The 20,290-nt window shown below is 46.3% G+C and overlaps 1 protein-coding gene across 2 annotated transcripts in view; it reads right to left on the bottom strand.

The window, feature by feature from the left end:
* The window catches only part of LOC143957723 (cytosolic phospholipase A2 gamma-like), a 204,947-nt gene that overhangs the window by 87,523 nt on the left and 97,134 nt on the right, over nt 1-20,290 (bottom strand). For both annotated transcript variants that reach the window (XM_077467424.1, XM_077467423.1), the window contains 2 exons: nt 18,856-18,964; nt 14,219-14,359 (listed from right to left, as the gene is read on the bottom strand). In XM_077467424.1, coding sequence (XP_077323550.1) covers nt 14,219-14,359; nt 18,856-18,964 — 250 coding nt within the window. The remainder of the gene's footprint in view (nt 1-14,218; nt 14,360-18,855; nt 18,965-20,290) is intronic.

Raw genomic sequence — 20,290 nt, 5'->3', positions numbered from 1 at the left:
TGTCATGATAAAAACTTTAAAGAAATGGAGGTCCTTGCAATTGAGGCTATCCCCAAGGGTACCCTAACGGCCAACGAAAGATTCTCCCACCTTTGTCGCAGGGAGACCTTCTGGATATATCCTATGGGGTCTCTCTCGCCTGATGGCCTCAATGAAGACATTGACATCCTCAGCATAACCTCTTGATATAGGTTACTCAGATATAATCGCTATTCATCGTTCATGACCGACTTTTCATTTTTTTTATATTTTTTTATATTTTTTTATAAATAATTTTTTTTTTTTTTTTTTTTTTTTTTTTTATATTTTATTGTATCAATTTTTTTTTTTTTTTTTTTTTTTTTTTTTTTTTTCATAATATTATTTTTATGAACGAAGAGTAGCTAATATAGCTAATATATTTATTCTAACTATCCTATAGGAAAGGACTTAATAACATATCTAAAATATATCTTTTAAATAATTTGTTTTTTTGCCCTTGGTCTCCGCAATTTTTTCCCCCCTTGAGTTTTTTTTAACTTACAGGGTCCTTTTATCCATAGCATTCTTCTCCCTTCTGTATATCTTTTAATATCCCCATGGAAACCCACACAGGCACAGGGAGAACATACAAGCTCCAGGCGGGTGGTGGCGTGGTTGGGAATCGAACCAGCATCCTGCTTGCTGCTAGGTGAGAGTGCTAACCACGACACCACTGTGTCAACCATATGTTTCAATCCACATTTCCTATTAGATGTTTTCTAACAGTTCTTTCACTGACACAGACCCCTGTCTAATAAGGTTTTAACTGCAGGAGGCTTAGTGACACATTAGGGGTTAACCTGAGAGACTTCGACAGTCCCTGCCCCTACACACTACCCGATGCCTTTATCTTTCTGGTTGCTGTATGCCGCTCCAGCTTTGACAAAGCGCAGGAGCGCGAAACATGTAAGCAGGAGAGTCGGCATAGCAACCTTCCCCTTCACAGCCTTCCACGTGACAAGCCTCTCATGTGATCCACAGCCGCTCGGACAAGCGGCACTGCAAGCAGTGCAGCGTTCTCCAAGCTGCCTAGGTGTACAGCTGATATCATCTGGTGACTAAGCTTGATCCTCACCACCCAGCGTGCAGCATTACTCCTCTGCCTCCAAGCCGAACGCTTCAGATGGAGCTGAAATAAACACCTCCCCCTCGGTCATCAGACTGGACTCATCAGCTCTGCAGCCCATTGAACACCTATGAAGTGAGTGTCCCTAGGAACGTTGTTCCATTCGTTTACACTGACTTTTTGGGTTCTTTCAGATGATTGATTGCATTCATTAGGCATTCGAAAGCTGTGCACATTGGTCTTTGGTCTTGACCTTTCCAAAGTTATAATTGAGAGATCTGAGGAGCTTTTCATTATCAAACATCTGTCCGTTTTATGATTGGTGTTTTTTATATTTTTTTATGTGTTTGAGATCCTGCAGGGATCAGATGTCTGTGTTCATTTTTTACATTTAATAAATGACATTTTAAAGTCTTTTTCACATCAATCTACTAGTCCCTTTGATGCGCTGTTTTTGATCGTTTTTTCTGCTGCATCCATTTTTTGCCAAGTCCATAATGGGTTAACAGCCGCACATTGAGACCATCTACAGGACATTTATTTTAAACAAACATCCCACGAGATAGTCAAACGCTCTTAAAGAGACCATTCATTTGTGCGCCAACTTTATATTGTTTTGTCTCAGAGAACATCGCATTCCCTATCGCTGGAAATTTCCATTTTGCCTGCAAGCTACGGTTGGAAATCGCACAGCGATGTTGAGGACACCAGGAGATCTTCGGCAATTCTGTGATATTCTTAACATACCGTATGTAGAAGTGCCAGACTGGTATGGTGCTTTTTTGCAGCCGGAACCCTGGATCTCCTCACGACAGGAAGTAACACCTCGGACCCAAAGGAGCAGACAACGACGAAGAAGATCCTCGTCCATTACTCCGCCAAGACGACGGGGTGACATGGAGACAGAAGAGAGCCCACATGCCTCACCATCTTCAGTTCGGCGTAGAACTGACCGGCTATAACGCCAGGAATGGCTTGGTAAGCTGCTTCCCTGACTGATTTGACTGAGCCCTCGTTCCCCCATTGCCACATTTCCACTCCCTCGTCCTCTGGTACCCCTGGGCCCCGGGACTATCCCGAGTCTGATCACTCCATCTGGTAGCCACCTAACTTGGGACCACAATTTCCAATTATTAACGGTTCTTGGATGCTTACCGGGGTTTTACTATATGGTTATGCCTTTATTTCACTCTAGGTGGGGGAGGGAGGAGGTCACTTGGCCAATGTACCAGATGCTACAGGGGTCAGTCGGTTTCAAAGAAGGTGACTTCTATGGGCGGCTGCTGCATCGCTTCGGATATGAAGTGTACGTTCACTTCGCAGGCTCCCAGGCATTTTTATCATCCTTTTGCCTTAGGAGCGGCCATTTTTAGTTTGGTACGAAGCAGAGCCATATCTGAATATGGGAGGAATGCAATCCCCCCCCTGAAGAACTGACCCGGCTATGGACTGTGCCTTATTCATTTATAGCCCGATCTGGCTAGCGTGGAACCCCCCCGCCCCTCCCCCAATGTGCTGGACTTGGAATTCATACAGAAACTATTCCTGGTTTTGTATCCATTTGCCCCCTTGCTCCTTTCCCTTTTTATATATATATATGTATATTTTTCTTTGCTTGTATTTTTTTTTTTTTTGTGCTGCCTTTCCCCCCACTGTCCTTGTCCTTTGTGCTCACCAGGGACTTTACTAACACATGGGGAGAAGTGATCAAGGGGTTTGGCACCCCACCAATTTATAGCCGAGGCACCGGGGAACGAGGGTCCTTGTCACCTGGGTGAGGGGTAGATATAGTGGTAGTCTGACAATTCTAAAGGAAGGCTAGATGTAAAATCTTTTTTCGTGTTTTAGCTATCTACAGAAGCAGTACCTTATTATCCTGAATAGTGTGAGGGTCGAGGCATAAAGGGGATCACATTTGGGAATGGTATCCCGTCCCTTTATTAGAGCAGGTCCTAGGCCCCTAGATGGGGGGAACTACAGCATAAACCCTTGCTAACTAAGTGGCTTTATGTCGAGGATTAGGGTGCCGATGAAGCTGAGTTTGCAGTTAGAAATGCTCACGGAGAAACTGTGAAACTTTGGATACAGGTTAAATGAGTTAATTGATTATGTGTTTGGGTTTATTGCTTTTATCTGTACTGTTTTTGACATTGTTCTTCTAATGTTTTATGTTTATATCTCTCAAGAACACCTGATTTTGGATGACCTGGCTTTGAGTTTTCCGATGTCCTGGAGCCCCCCCCCCCATGGATGGGGCTTCAGGACACCGGACTGCTGAGCTGCCAGTCACGAGGTAATCTTTTAAGGGGTGTGTAGTGGACGGTTGGCAGGCTTGTGCTCACGGCTTCCATTGGACGACTCTGAAGTTGTGAGGGGGCTCGCTGTTGGGGCTCACCCCCCTACTTGGGGGTGGGTTGTGATGGCGGGCTCCACATAATTCTGGCGGGCCGATGCAGGGGACTCCCCTTCGGAAATTCACCATGCTTTCTGGAGAGACGGAGGACGGACGTCTATATTGGTCTTGGTGTTAGACCCTCTCCCCTAGCCAGAGTAGGCTGGTTCCCCCTCTGGAAAGTTCCGGCTGGGACTTGTACCATCACTGTCCCGCAGGGTTGCCCTGCCTAGATAGCCTAGCAGGCTGAGGCTGTCTCCGGTTATCACCTCTCTCGTTTGAGTAGGTGTACTCTTGGTACGAGAATTGTGCCCCGTATTTTATTCTATTGGAATACGGTGTCACCCCGGGTTTCGGATTGGGGTCCACGAACCTCTGCCCGAGTCTCTAGTTAAGCTCGTACTCTCTTCCCTTCCTACCTGTCTCTCCTCCCCCCTCTTCCCCTTTCCTACCCTCACCCCCCTCTCACCCACCCTTATCCTCCCCTCCCCTTCTGCCTCAGGTCCCCGCCGTCTACCATTAGTGGGAACGTTCTCTATTTTATAGTGTGTTATTGGAACGACCTTTGAGATGCAGTCCTCAGCTCCCCTGTCCCTCAAAGTTTTCTCTCTAAATGCAAAAGGTCTTAATGTTCCAGAAAAACGCAGTAGTCTATTGTCTGAGGTCCAGAGGCAGAAAGCCCACATTGTATTTATTCAGGAATCCCACTTTAAAACTGGGTCCATTCCCCGGCTTTCTAATCATCGTTTCCCAACAGTGCACCATGCAACTTGTGCTGATTCTAAGACCAAAGGGGTAGCTATCTTATTGGCAAAGACGTTTGAATTTACTGTCACTGATAAATTGGTAGATTCTGAGGGCAGATTCCTTTTTTTGAAAGGTACATGGAAAGGTAAGCCGCTGACCTTGGCAAATATCTATTGTCCGAACTCGAAACAATTACGCTTCCTAAAAGAAATCCTACTGAAATTGACCTCGTTCATGTCAGGCCTTGTGATTCTGGGGGGAGACTTTAACATGGCACTCAATCCACTTTTAGACACTTCCACAGGCACTTCGTCTATACCTTTTTCTACTTTACGACAGGCGAAGTTACAACTTGCTTCCCTGGCGCTCCACGACACTTGGCGTATCCTAAATCCAACGGGGAAGGACTTTACGTTCTTTTCGGCCCCCCATAACCGCTATTCGCGCCTAGATTATTTGTTCGTAAGCCAGAGAGACTTATGTTACCTACATAAAGCTACCATAGAGCCCATGGTGATCTCGGACCATCACCCGATCACCTTGATCCTCAGGTTCCCCCAAAAGGTCACGTATTCAAAAATTTGGAGACTGGATTCATCCCTTCTCACGGATGTAGGGGATGTGGCAACAATTAAGCAAGCCATAAGCGATTTTTTTCGACATAATGAAACACCAGACGTTTCCCCTATGGTTCAGTGGGAGGCACACAAATGCGTGGTACGCGGACATTTCATGGCTCTCGCTGCACAGAAAAAACGGGCTCAACAAGCCCGAATTCTGGAGCTGACAGCCAAAACCTCACAGTTAGAAGCACAACATAAACGCTCGGGGGCAGTTCGAGTTGCGACTGAACTGGACGCAACTCGGTTGCTCCTACGAGAGGAATTATATAAAAGAGCGCGGAAGCAGCAATTAAGATCGCAGAAATTCTTTTATGAAAATAGCAACAAACCAGGTAGGCTCCTTGCACGTTGCATACAGAAACGTATTCTTTCCCATACCGTTCATCATATTGTTGATCACAAAGGGAAGGTTCATACTAAAAACGAGGAGATAGCATGTCAGTTTCAGGAGTATTACAAAGGTCTCTATAACATACAGCAGACAGAAGGTGCTCTAGGCCCGAGGGGAGAGAGGGCGAACCTGATTGAAGATTTTCTTCAACAGCACGGTCCCCCAGCCCTGTCATATGAGGACCAGCAAGCTCTGGAAGCCCCTTTTTCCTCAGAAGAATGGGTGGCGGCCCTAAAATCCATGAAACCGGGTAAGAGTCCGGGACCAGATGGTTACTCTTCGCAATATTTTAAATGCTTCCCAGACCTTCTCGGACCACACTTTTTGAAGGCTTTTAATACTCTAACAAACACAGTAGACCCCCCGCATAGCCTGTTAGCTGCACACATTGCGGTAATTCCAAAAGAAGGCAAAGATCTTACCAACGTAGCTAATTACCGACCGATCTCGCTCTTAAATGTAGATGTTAAAATCTTCTCCAAAATGTTAGCTAACAGGCTCTCGTATCACGTACCAGCATGGGTGGGATTGGACCAGGTGGGCTTTGTCCCTGGCAGAGAAGCCAGGGACAACACCATTAAGGCTCTAAACCTACACCACTGGTTGAATTCCACACGCAGTGCAGGTTTTTTCCTCTCTATGGATGCGGAGAAGGCCTTTGACCGGGTGGCCTGGGATTATATGGACGCGGTCCTGGCGAGATTGGGCTTGGGCTCGCGTATGCGAGCTTATATTATGTCTCTGTACGCGAATCCAAGTGCCAGGGTCCGCGTCAACGGCCACCTGTCAGAGGCCTTCCCCATCCAGAATGGCACTAGACAGGGCTGTCCCTTATCCCCTATACTTTACATACTTACACTCGAACCCTTTTTGAGATCCATTCGCGCAAACCCGGACGTTAAAGGCATTGAGGTCAATAACCGGGAATTTAAAGTGGCGGCGTTTGCAGATGACGTTCTTCTCTTCCTCTCTTCCCCCCTAACGACCCTACCGAATCTAATGCACATGCTGACACAATTCCGTTCTATTTCCAATTTAAAAATCAACTTTTCGAAATCGTTTGCTCTAAATATTACCCTTCCACCTGACGTTGTTATACAGTGCCAGAGGAACTTCCCCTTTGCTTGGAAAACTGACGCTATCACTTATCTGGGTATTCAGTTGCCAAGTAAGTTGGAAGACCTATACGCCCTGAACTTCCTGACTGAGCTCAGAAGGTTGAGCATGGACTTGAAGAATTGGGAAGTGCCTGGTATTTCCTGGTTTGGACGTGCGGCGATCTTAAAGATGACGGTGCTCCCGCGCATCTTGTATAAAATGCAGACAATACCAATCGGCTTGCCTCCTTCCTTTTTTGCGACATATAAAAAACTTTGTAGAACCTTTCTGTGGGGAACCAAAGGGACGAGAATTAAATGGGCTAAATTGGTACTACCCAAATCCGAAGGCGGCATCGGGCTACCGGACTTGCAGAGGTATTACTGGGCTACGCAGTTAGCCCGAATTGTGGACTGGAGAGTTCACATCAAATGTAAGGGCTGGGTGTGCCTGGAGAACCTGATGGTCGGCTCTAATCTTAAAATGATTCCATGGCTAGCTAATACACATAGACCGATCGGTGTGCGTTCTCACCCCTTAGTTAATGCGACTCTAGACGTGTTTGATCGGGTGTGCAAAGTACATTCAGTCTCAAACATAAACTGCGCCCTCACCCCTCTCAGGGGAAACCCTGCCTTTGCCCCAGGGGTGGAGGGGGGGTTTCTCTCTCGAGAATGGCCACACGAGGAGATGCAAGCCAGGCATTTCTTCTCGAGGGGTAGACTTCTCAGCCAAAGGGAACTGGCAGAGCAGTCGCCCACTAAGTCTTTTCCCCTATGGCCTTATCTCCAACTCAAACATTACTTAACTAGTTTAGGTGCCAAGGGAAATTTCACAAAAAATCCGACGACGTTCGAAACGATGTGTATGGAGCTCTCCCCCCAGAGACACGTTATTTCGACAATTTATGCTTCCATGTTTCCAGAAGCACAGAGTGTCCTAAAACCTGAGCATGATTTTTGGGAGAAACAATTAAATACCGAAATCTCACACACAAACTGGGAACGAATCCACCTATATATCCACAAAGGTTCGCTAAATGTCCACACTCAAGAGAATGGATATAAAATTAGGACAAAGTGGTACAGAACGCCAGAGATTCTCCACAAATTCTTACCATCGGTCACTGACCGGTGCTGGAGATGTGGCCAGGGTCAGGGCACTTTTTTACACATATGGTGGAGCTGCCCTCAGATTCAATCATATTGGCAAAAAGTTCATGAAGTGACGTCTTCAGTGTCTCTGCTCCCCTTGGAATTTACCCCAGCACAATATCTACTTCATCACTCAAAAATAAGGAAAAAAAAATATTTCAAATCAAGTGCAATGCATATGATTAATGCGGCCAGGCTTTGCCTGCCGGTTCATTGGAGGTCCGCGTCGGTCCCAACATTGACTGAATGGACTTCACGCATTGACCATATTGCAGGGATTGAGGAGCTGATATTTTCCTCTCAGGATAAAATCACCAGATACACGGCACTTTGGGAAAATTGGCACAAATTCCGTAAATCACAGGAATTCCAACAGCTAATAGCTCGTAATGGGAATTGATAGCAAATGAGGTTGCCTAACGACCTTACTACTTACCTTTTGATATGTCCTCAACAAGGTGTCATGAGCTTGATACCTGGTAGACGGAGGGGATAGGGAGCAGTGCCCCCTCAACCCTCCCCCCTCACTTTCCCAATCTTTCCTTTCCACCTTCCCTTTCACCCTCCCTGTCCACCCCTCCCAATGTAATTTTTTTGAGCTCCCTGACATCTATTTTTTTTTTTTTTTTTTTGACGTTGGGAATTCTCTAAAGGGGGGGGCGGAGTGTAGGCCCCAATGTGAGCGGGTCCTGCGGTCGGCATCCCCCCAACCGAGAAATGTACAACTGAAGATGAGGCTCTTCTAGGAACCCACACGTTTATCTCTACTTCACTGTGCTTGTCTTAAGTACCATAGATCTTTTTTTTTTTTTTTTTTTTTTTTTTTTTTTCTTTTTCTTTTTTCTCCTTTTTATTTTTATTTTTTTTTTTTTTTCTCTTTTTCTTTTTTTGTTTTTTATGAATGAAGGGCATGCACATAAAGCATAACGGTAACTCTTCTGAAATTACTTGTACAACTTGCCTGTAATCAGACCGAAGATGAGGTTCTATATTCTCTACTGTAATGATAACGATATATGCTTGTCTGTTGTGTTTTTGTAAAATATCATACCTGTTTTGTTTACCATTATCTTTAATAAAAGATAAATTTTCAGAAAAAAAAAAAAATGACAGGCAGAGGAAGAGGCAGGCCCTTCCGCAGGGGTGGTAGGGGTAGGGCAGGAGCAACAGGCTTGAGCCAAAGAGGCAAATTGCAGAAGGTGCGTTCGATTACGTCAAAGGACGCACCAGACTTGGTTGAGTGGCTCACTCAGACTTACTCTTCTGCACCCTCCTCATCCTCTCGATCTGCACCCACTTCTTCACTCTCTGCTGTGTGCACCCCCAAAGACACTACCACCAACACCACCACCACCACCATATACCCTCCGCTTGAGTCACAGGAAATATTTTCTGATCCATCACAAGACATTGCCGATATGCAGCCACTCTTGGCATTGGATCAGGAAGAGGAGGCAGCAACAACCGCCACTCAGCAGTCTAACGACAGTACCCAGATCAGGCCAAGGAGGAGGTTGGTCCCCGATGTTGCTGCCTACTCCGAGATCTCTACTTATAGCGGTGGGGAAAGTGACGTTGATGATGACGTGTCTAGTGATGTCACGTGGGTGCCCACAAGAGAGGAAGAGGAGGGGAGTTCAGAGGGAGATATGGACCAGCAGATAGGGAGGAGAAGCAGGCGGAACTTAGATTGCACAGGAGGGACAAACCAGACTGCTAATGTATCAGGAGCGAGTCATCGACCATGTACGGTCACATCTGGCGCTCCCAGGACGCCGGCACATGGCTCCGCAGTGTGGGCTTTTTTTAACGTGTCCGCTGCTGACAATAGTGTTGCCATCTGCAGCCTTTGCAGTCAACGCATTAGTCGCGGTAAGCCCAACACTCACCTAGGGACGACCGCCTTAAGAAGGCACATGAGCAGCCATCACCAGCCCAGTGAGAGCAACGGAACCCACAAAGCCACACTAGGGGCTCTCACTGTCCAGCCTCGTCTTCTACTTCTCCTCTCTCCTCAGAATTGTCCTCCACTCCACCTTCCATCATGCCGTCCTCACGTATTTCTGGAAAAAGGCTTCCGTGGGCCAAATGTTTGAGCGTAAAAAATGATGACGCCGGATAACCCTCTTGCCCAACGGTTGACGGCTGGCTTGTCAGAACTGTTAGCCGCCCACTACTGCCATATAAATTGGTGGACTCTGAGGCCTTTCGAAAATTTGTGGCCATTGGAACACCACAATGAAGGTCCCAGGAAGGAAGTATTTCTCACAGAAGGGCATCCCAGAGCTATATGGCCATGTTCAGCGGCAAGTGAATGTATCTCTGGCACACAGTGTCGGTGCAAAGATACATCTGACCACAGACACGTGGTCTAGAAAACACGGGCAGGGAAGGTATATAACTTTTACTGCTCATTGGGTGAATCTTCTGACGGCCGTCAAGCATGTAACCCGTGGCACCTGTGTAGATTTGGTTTTACCGCCACGGATTGCATGCAGGCTTGGCTCTTCTTCTCCTCCTACTCCATCCTCCCTCTCCTCCTCGGCTGACTCCTCCTTTTCTGCTGCTAGCATCTCTTCCGCTGCGCCGCCCAAGATCCCAGAACCTATTCGACATGCCAGGTGAGATGTTGCCATGCTGTGCTGCGTCTGTTGTGCTTGGAAGCCAAGAGCCACACTGGCCCGGCACTCCTTTCAGATTTGCGTTCACAGGCAGATCAGTGGCTAACACCGCTCAATTTGACAGTTGGTAAAGTGGTGTGTGACAACGGTGCCAATCTGCTTAGCGCATTGAAACAGGGCAAAATCACGCACGTGCCATGCATGGCACATGTCTTAAACTTGGTCGTGCAGTGATTCCTTGTCAAATACCCTGGGGTCCAGGACATCTTGCGGCAGGCAAGGAAAATCTCTGCCCATTTCAGAAGATCTTACACGGCCATGGCTCGCCTTGCTGACATTCAGCGGTGACACAATCTGCCGGTCAGATGTCTTATTTGCGATTACCCGACGCAATGGAACTCAACCTTCTATATGCTTGATAGGCTGCTCCAGCAGAAATGTGCAGTTAACGACTATTTGTGTAACTCTGCGGCAGAACAGGTTCTGGGGAGCTGGGTTTTTTTTCACCACGCCAGTGGCTGCTCAGGCGCGATGCATGCAGACTTCTGCGGCCATTTAATGAGATCACCAAACTGGTCAGTCGCAGCCATGGCGCCATCAGTGGCATTGTACCTTATGCCTTCTTTATGGAGCGTGCATTGCGGCGTGTCATTGATCAAGCCATGGAGGAGCAGGAGCAGGAAGATGAGGAAGTCGTATGCTGGATGAATTCCCAGGGGGGGCTACTCTATCTGAGACAAGTCAACAACAGGAGTCTGAAGAGGAGTCAGAGGAGGATGGTGCCGGGGCGGATGAGGAGGAGCAAGAAGAGCATGCTTTAAACCTTTCTGGGATCCCTGTTGTTTGTGGATGGGGAGAGGAGAACGAGGAGGACGACATTATCCTGGATGATGAGCAGGAGCCAAGCCACCACACCGTTTCCAGTTTAGTGCAAATGGGGGCCTTTATGCTCCAGTGTTTTAACAGGGACCCCCGTATGAAAAGCATAAAGGTCAAGGACCAGTACTGGGTGGCAAAGTACTTAGACCCCGGTACAAACACAAAATGGCAGAAATGTTACCGCCGTCACAGAGGGCTGTCAGAATGGAGCACTTCCAGGCCTTGCTTCAAGAAATTCTGCATTCTGCTTTTGCGTGCGCTGGCAGAGGAGCAATTCCCACTCCCAAAGAAGGAGTTGTGGGTACCAATCCAACAGCGCCTGCAAGAAGAGTCCGGTTTGAAGATGTGTTGGTGACTTCTGATATGAGATCATTCTTTCAGCCGACCCATGGACAGGTTTCATCTGGATCCAGCATCAAGGAACGACCGACAGGTGTCTGACTACATTGGGTTAACGACGGATGTGGACGCTCTGAGGAGTGATGAACCCCTGGATTATTGGGTGGGCAGGCTTGACCTCTGGCCAGAGCTTGCCCAATTTGCAATGGAACTGTTGGCTTGCCCCTGGTCCAGTGTTGTGTCCGAAAGGACGTTGGAGCTGTCAGCAGAAGGTAGGCACGCTTTTGCATATCTGGTGGGAATGGCCACTTCATCCACCCTTTTGGACTGCGGTACATTCAACCACCCTTCAGGTTACCACAGACAAACATGAGTACTCACCAGAACAGTACCTGCTGCATTACACCTCACCACCCTTTTAAGAATCATCATACATCTCTAGCAATGCACATGGTAAATGCAACTAAGTCATGCATACCAGAACATTGGAATTTGACACGGGTGCCTTCTAGAAAGGAACGGTTCACATGCATTAATAAATTGACTGAAATGGAGGAGCTGATACACATAGCTAAAGAAACACCAGACAAATTTAATTCAACATGGGCCTGTTGGCTTCACTTTCCCACAACAGATTTATAAAATCACATAATGAACAATGGTCACTCACAGACCCATGCTGCAGACCCCAATACTCACCTCTCATTCCCTCTTCTCCGATCTTCTTAGGCCGCGTACACACGCGCGGACTGTTCGCCCAACTTTGTCCGTCCAACAGTTTCGGCGGACAGTCCGCTCAAACTTAGCATGGACGGACATGCCCACACACGGCGAACGAACAGTTTGCTGAAACCGTGCGCGATGACGTTTCGACACGTACGACGGATCGAAAAATTCGACGTCCAATACACTTCAATGCAACTTTCCGACGTGTAAATCCTTTCTGAGCATGCGCGGAACTTAGTTTGTCGAACAAGCCTACACACGGGCGGACTGTTCGCTCAAACAAGGCTTCAGCGGACAGTTTTTCGGAATTTCCGAAAAACCTTGTTCGTCCAACTGTCCGCTGAAACTGTCCGCCGAAGCCCCACACACGAGCGGACTGTCCGCACAAACCCTGTTCAGCGGACAAAGTTGGGCGAACAGTCCGCCCGTGTGTACGCGGCCTTACTTTCCTATACTCAAGATGTTCTCTAAGCTTATAAGCTCTCAATAACCATTTTTGAGATACGTTGTGTAGCGGTACCCTTGTAAGGGCTGCTGAGTTGGTTATAGCAATCCGCCGATCACCCTACTGTCGACCTCCCATTCACCATATAAAGACATTAAACAACCAATGATTTTGTTTTCTCTTTATTGTCAGGATTATAACTTGGAAGAAACAAAGGAAGTATGAGATGCCCGTAGAGATTTCACTTTGACCGGTCTCATCCATGGCCTTGGCCTAGTAAATGGATTTTCTCTGTAGAATCCTCCTTGCAGACTATTGCTACTTCTGTTACTTGGCATATCTGACTGAAGATTTACTATGCACTGCTTCCAGTTAAACAAGAAGAATCACTCTGAATAATTCCCCTCTAGACTGATGTGGTTTTCCTGTTACATATCAGAGAGCGAAAATTGAGTACTATCCATGATACTTTTTTTATTTGCAGTAACATACAATTTTTCAAGACAAGCTTTCAGGGTATGTCCCCTTCTTCAAGGTCCAAGCAGGGCAAAGTCAAAGCTTGTCCGGAAAAATTGTATGTTAGTGCAAATAAAAAAAGTATCACGGACAGTACTCAATTTTCTCTGTCACAATTGCACTAATACGGCTACAATCACATTAAGTATATCAGAGAGCCAAAGGCCTATACCGCCTATCTTCCATGGCTCCAAGAACTTAGCAGCCTCACACAGCATGCTACACTACTCGCTCCTGCTTCTGTTTCTTCACGTTACACTGGCCTTCTCCTTTGGTTGAAAGTCCTGTGTTTCCCGGTCACAGAACGCCAGTCTACTTATACCACTTCACTGCTACTTCTTCTACTTGATCTTCTCCAGCATTCAAGTCCTGTATTCCCCGGACACAGAAACTTGACACTTTCTCATGGAGATGAAGATCTTTCTCTAGGACTCCTTCCTAGCGGCTCCTCCATTCCTCCTCCGAGCATGGTACATCTCGGCATGGGGACGCCCGGTACAGCACCTCAGCACTCCATGCTGTCTTTCTGCTCCAACTCCCCCTTGGAAGCATGTGACCCCAGCTTATATGAAAAGCCTGCCCCCTGCCAACACCAAAAGATAATTGGTCAGGGCTCCTCACATGAGCTGCCTGCCACTCAGGTCTCAGGTCCAGCCTCCCTACCAGAACAATTCTTCTGTAAGCAGGAGTGGATCTCTGAGCCAGAGTACAGGTGGCCACACCCCCCACTACACTAGACACTCCCATTCCCAGATCAAAACAACCAGGCCTGAAATAAAATACACAAGCCTGGCTAAATTTACCTGCACCTAAGCCCTGAGCTAGAAAAATACGACTTTTAGCACCTACCTTTAGGTAGAGGGTTCTACATTTGTCATAAATTTTATAAGTTAAAGACCCATATACTGCTAACCTGAGTTTCAACCTCAAGTTTAAATGTTATAGATTTCCATATAGGCAATTCAAACGTATTGATGGTGTTATCTGACCCACGAAAGGACTGTTTTCACCCACAGTTTGACTATGAGATGTTTGTAATGTTTAATATGTATGAGATGTGTAAAATAAAACTTTTTTTTTGGAAAAAAAAAATGAATTTTGTGTATGTAAAATACCTTGTAGCAATGAAACACATCTGATTTCCTTCACCAATAAAATGTTATGGCTCGTTAGTTAAGGACCATTTCTGATTCGGCTCACCTTGAAGATACATCAAGTTGTGTTCAGGCATCTCCTTCAATAAACGTCCTTCTTTAAACCTACATCCCAGATGCTCAGTCTTTACATAGCATTGATGAGAAGGAAATCCGGACTTGTGTGGAGTGAACTCGAACCAAGCTTCTGAAATGAGAAGATTTTCCTCCAGTTATTGTCCATCCTGAGATCTATGTAAGCACATGAGTGCCACCTGCAGTGGAGAATGTAGATGTCACCAGTCTACATTCTCCACTGCAGGTGACACTCATCTAGAACTGTGATGCAGCTGGAGAAGGAAGGCAAGGGAAACTTGGTTTCTCTATGGTTTCCTCAGTCCCCTGGAGCAGCGGTCCAGTTGGTTACGCTGGTTCTAGGTGACCCTGGTGGCCAACTTTAGTCAGCAGAGTCTTTCTATATCTCTGCCCTCTGGGTTTTGACACACTTTCATGCAAATGGATAGTGCAGGGACAGATCCCCTATTTGTCAGGGATAACATTAGCATTAGGGAGAGGTTCTGGAGGAGTTGAAAAAGCATATGGTCTACGTCTGATATTTGGGGTTGGACCGACTGCATTTCACCCTCCTCGATAGATGCTGTCTTCAGTTTGGCCTTATACATTGCTGAATTGCTCACAAAATTATTGTAAGTGTACCCGCCAGGTCTGTTGTATTGTTTCCAAGTTTTGCAATACATAATTTTCTGCAACCTGAGACTGTGTGTGCTTCCTGCTGCCGCACGACACTTCACCTACCCAACATGTGTCCTCTACACACCGAAGAGTCACTTCTATTTCCTGTTCATAACAAACAAAGATCTTCCAATCTTCATCAAGGACAAAAATTAAATAAAAACTGTAAAGTTGGCCATGTACTAAAAGAAGTTTGAAAACTTTTAATTTCGGAATATTCGTCTGATTTTTTTGGTTGTTGGTGCAGGTCAAATTGATGCTCATTTTTTATGAGAACATTTCATGGTTTAGGATGGAAAATTTCTCTTCAATTAACACATTTTTAACAGGGAATGTGTTTTTTTTTTTCATTCTGAAAATTCCATTCATTCCAAAATGTAATGTTAAAGTGGACCTTTACTTAACCTTCTGCCACCCAGGTAATGCATATATGCGATGGCAAGAGTATGGGCTTTAACGCCTACAAGCCACACATATGTGTCAGTGTAAACATATGTAAGCCTAATGTCACTTTGGTGGCCATCTTGAATAAGTCAAGACTCCGGTTCCCGGGCTTGGCATGCTTTATGCAATTTGCTAGCGTAGGGACAGGTTCCCCGTCTGACAGGGACTGTAGTAGACATAGGGAAAGATTCTGGAGGAGTAGGGACAGTGCAGGGACTATGTCTGCCTCTCCAGAAAGCCTCCCCTTTGGGTGTGGACTGGCCAGGCCACGCCATATTCTACCTCTTGTGGCAGCGCCTTCCAGTCTTCACACCACTGTACCATCAGTGTTGCAGTTAAAAGTGGTTTCCGGTTGGGTGGACCTTCCCACTTGGCCAGTTCGTATTTTCTGAACTTTGCTACTAGGGATTGCCTTGCGGTTCGCGGTGAACTTTGCTCGTTCGAGATTCGCCAAACAGGTGGACTTCTGCCACTGTTCGCAGCGGACATATTATTTTACATTGTGATTAACTTGGACCCATGAAACATCCATCATGGGGTACAAGACAGCCAATTGAGACATTTCAGCACATGGACATACCAACTACCTTTTAAATAGACCTGATCTGGCGGCCATTTTACACTCTGTATTTTGTCATTGTAGGGAAAGGATGCTGTGTGGAGCAGGGACAGTCAGTCTGTTACTATTAGGTCCACAAAAGTCCTTTTAAGGACTGGTATAGGTGTACAGTATATAGGGTTGTAATACACTTATAATATACTTTCTTTCAAATATAGAAAGCATATTATAGTGCACTGCATGCAGTGCTGCTGACCGATTCTGTAGCTGTCGTTTCTCAGTGTAGGGAGGGACAGTTTGGTGTTTGGAGCAGGGACAGTCTGCAATTCACTAGCTACTAGCTAGCTACTATTAGGTCCACAAAGGTCCTTTTAAGGACTGGTATAGGTGTACTATTTGGTGTGCAGTATATAGGGGTGTAATACACGTATAAAATACTTGCACATATAGAAAGCATAGTATAGTGCATTTCCACTGTGCAGCATTGTGACTGCTGAGCATTTCTGCAGCGATACTACAAAGAGTGACAAACGCAATAAACTGGTGTGATAGACCAGTGGCCCCCAAAAACGACAGATTGAAGCGGGGTGTTATATACCTTCTTCCACATACATACTGTACTTCTCTAGAGACTTTTGTCACAGGGTCATTTAAAAACTGACAGGCAGAGGAAGAGGCAGGCCCTTCCGCAGGGGTGGTAGGGGTAGGGCAGGAGCAACAGGCTTGAGCCAAAGTGGCAAATTGCAGAAGTGCTCTCTATCGCGGTGATGGTGTGGCGTCAGTGCTCTCTATCTCGGTGCTGGTGTCAGTGCTCTCTATCTCGGTGCTGGTGTCAGTGCTCTCTATCTCGGTGCTGGTGTCAGTGCTCTCTATCTCGGTGCTGGTGTCAGTGCTCTCTATCTCCTTGCTGGTGTCAGTGCTCTCTATCTCGGTGCTGGTGTCAGTGTTCTACTTCAGTGCTGGTGTCAGTGAGGGAGATAGCAGTGCAGAAGCCAATCAGCAGGCAGTGCCAGCACCATGGCCGAGGATCAGCACTGGACTGGCACCTCTGGACCACAGAAGTGGAGCCCTGCATAGGTGGGGGTAATGGCCAGGCAGAGGGAGGGGTCAGGGGCCAGGCGCTCAAGCACAGATTGACACACTGGGACACTGGCACAGTGCTGCGCTACCCTGACTGTGGCACTGATCATCTTCATAGCCTGGCCTGACCTTGCCTCTCCTCTCCTTGGCCTTCATGCGCTCCTGAATTGTCCAAATTTCACAGATAAAAAAAAGAATGCTTGTCGATCCCAGATTCACTTCATACTTTTGTTATGTCAGTGTCCATGTTGTGGGACTATGTGTGCACAGCTAGTAAGTATTTTGTGGTTGAAAATATGACCTGGAGGTTTTCAAGGCCTGCCATTAAAGTGAATGGGGTCCGCCGAACATTTGGGCACGTTCGCAGATTGCATTCGCGAAACGTCCCGTTGGAAGTTCGTCCATCACTATTTGCTACAATATAATGCTTTTAATCAAATTGGACTCTATGGGGGTTATTCACCAAAGGCAAATCCACTCTGCACTACAAGTGCACTTGGAAGTGCAGTCACTGTAAACCTGAGGGGGATATGCAAGGGAAATAAAAAACTGCAATTTGACATGCACCTGATTGGATGATAAAATCAGCAGAGCTTCCCCTCATTTCAGATCTTCCCCTCAGATCTACAGCGACTGCACTTCCAAGTGCACTTGCACTGCACAGTGGATTTGCCTTAGTAAATCAACCTCTGTGTGTTCTCTGCCCACCGCACAATGCTGCACCTAACCCACACGCTGTCAAAGACAGCTCTTGGTCCGTTCTAATGATCAGGAGTTGGAGGTACTGGCTCCCAATCATGTGACCACTGTGACAGCCAGTGGCAGACCATCCAGTAGGGATGCAGGGGCAATGCCCCCCTAATCCATGCGCCCGGCCCCCTAATCTACATGGGGGGTGCCGGACACATGGATTTCAATGTGAGTTTTTTTTGTTTTGTTTTTTGAAGCATGTGATTAGAACCAGAGGCTCTAATTGGCTTAAAAAAGGATGGGCCCCACCCCACCCACATATGTGACATTAGCAAATTAATATTCGCTAATGTCTTCCTGCTTCTACTGCAAGTCAATCAGGAAGGGGCTCCTGAGACCCGATTCGTCAGAAGTCTTAGGAGGGGAGGAGAAGCATTGGCCCGGCAGCAGCAGTCTCTCTTAGAGCCCTACCCCAGATTGATTCAGTGCACTGCCACTTTGTCCTCCTCCCTGCACCTCTCCTGTATAAGGAAAGGAGGCCATGGATTGTGTGGGGGGTGGCCATGGATCGCCGCCTATTGAGCCCCGGGGTGTGTAGTGCAAGTAGATTGCTACATTTTTGCTGTGATTGATCGCGGGGAGGTCTGATCATGCGAGTGAGGGGCCCAGTACTGTTTGCTGCCCCCCCCCCCAAAAAAAAAAATTGACCACCAGCCTCCACTGGTGACAGTTAATCACAGTGTTCATTTGATAGGTGGCTCCTTACTGCCTCCCAGTCATACAGACCCTATGCACATCCGTGGGAGTGATTTCATCCTGGGTAAGCCAGTTAAAATGGCCAAAGGAACACAACCTGGAAGAAGATCAACTAAAGATGTCAGCACTTGGTGTGGAGGCTCCTGAACACCTCATGGCTGGAGTAGAGGTAAGTAAAGTTCCACTTTAAAAGTAATACAGCTTTTTTTCTCCACTAGTTTGATTGGCAGGGCTCAAGCTGGATGGCATCATCTTACCAAGTAGGCAAAGAAGTGCATGGAAGAAGTATATGAAAGAAGTATACAGAAGCTGAGGGATAAAGGCCAACCCAAGGCATAATTGTTGTATTTCCCCTCATCATATCAGAATCATACATCCCATATGGCGAGTAATTACTAAGAAATCTGTTTTAGTAAATCTACCTGAATCGTTTTCATATATTTTATCCTGTCTCACAGCAGAGTAGATGGGATACGGGACTTCACCGGTCTCACACATCTTCTTGTGACTGGACAGCTTTTCTTCATTAATCTGGAGAAGAAAGAGGTGAATGTTAATAGTGCATCTACCCCAAGGTTCAGTGTTATTATTGGGGTACCCCAAGGTTCAGTGTTATTAGTGGTGTATCCCAATGTTTAGAAATATTATTGGTGTACCCCAAGGTTCAGTGTTATTATTGGGGTACCCCAAGGTTCAGTATTATTAGTGGTGTACCCCAATGTTTAGCAATATTAGTGGTGTACCCCAAGGTTCAGTGTTATTAGTGGTGTACCTCAAGGTTCAGTGTTATTAGTGGTGTACCCCAAGGTTCAGTATTATTAGAGGGGTACCCAAAATTCAGTGTTATTAGTGGTGTACCCCAATGTTTAGCAATATTAGTGGTGTACCCCAAGGTTCAATGTTATTAGTGGGGTACCCAAAATTCAGTGTTATTAGTGGTGTACCCCAATGTTTAGCAATATTAGTGGTGTACCCCAAGGTTCAGTGTTATTAGTGGTGTACCCCAAGGTTCAGTGTTATTAGTGGTGTACCCCATAGTTCAGTGTTATTAGTGGTGTACCCCAATGTTTAGCAATATTAGTGGTGTACCCCAAGGTTCAGTGTTATTAGTGGTGTACCCCAAGGTTCAGTGTTATTAGTGGTGTACCCCATAGTTCAGTGTTATTAGTGGTGTACCCCAATGTTTAGCAATATTAGTGGTGTACCCCAAGGTTCAGTGTTATTAGTGGTGTACCCCAAGGTTCAGTGTTATTAGTGGTGTACCCCATAGTTCAGTGTTATTAGTGGTGTACCCCAGGGTTCTGTGTTATTAGTGGTGTACACCAAGGTTCAGTGTTATTAGCGGTTTACCCCAATGTTCAGTGTTATTAGTGGTATACTCCAAGGTTCAGTGTTATTAGTGGTGTACCCCAAGGTTCAGTGTTATTAGAAGTATACCCCAAGGTTCAGTGTGATTAGTGGTGTACCCCAAGGTTCAGCGTTTTTAGTAATGCACCCCAATGTTTAGCAATATTAGTGGTGTACCCCAATATTTTGCAATATTAGTGGTGTACCCCAGTGTTCAGTGTTATTAGTGGTGTACTCCAAGGTTCAGTCTGATTAGTGGTGCACCCCAAAGTTCAGGATTATTAGTGGTGTACCTCAAGTTTCAGTGTTATTAGTGGTGTACCCCAAGGTTTAGCATTATTAGTGGTGTACCCCAAGGTTCAGTGATATTAGTGGTGTAACCCAAGGTTTAGTTTGGTTAGTGGTGTACCCCAATGTTCAGTGTGATTAGTGGTGTACCTCAAGGTTCAGAGTTATTAGTGGAAGACCCCAAGGTTCAGTGTGATTAGTGGTGTACCCCAAGGTTCAGTG

Source organism: Lithobates pipiens, unplaced genomic scaffold (assembly GCF_037356315.1).
Source record: "Lithobates pipiens isolate NorthernLeopardFrog02 unplaced genomic scaffold, aLitPip1_a1.2 Scaffold_55, whole genome shotgun sequence".
Classification (NCBI taxonomy): domain Eukaryota; kingdom Metazoa; phylum Chordata; class Amphibia; order Anura; family Ranidae; genus Lithobates; species Lithobates pipiens.
Note: the sequence above shows the minus strand (reverse complement) of the source record. Positions and strands in the feature narration are given on the sequence as shown.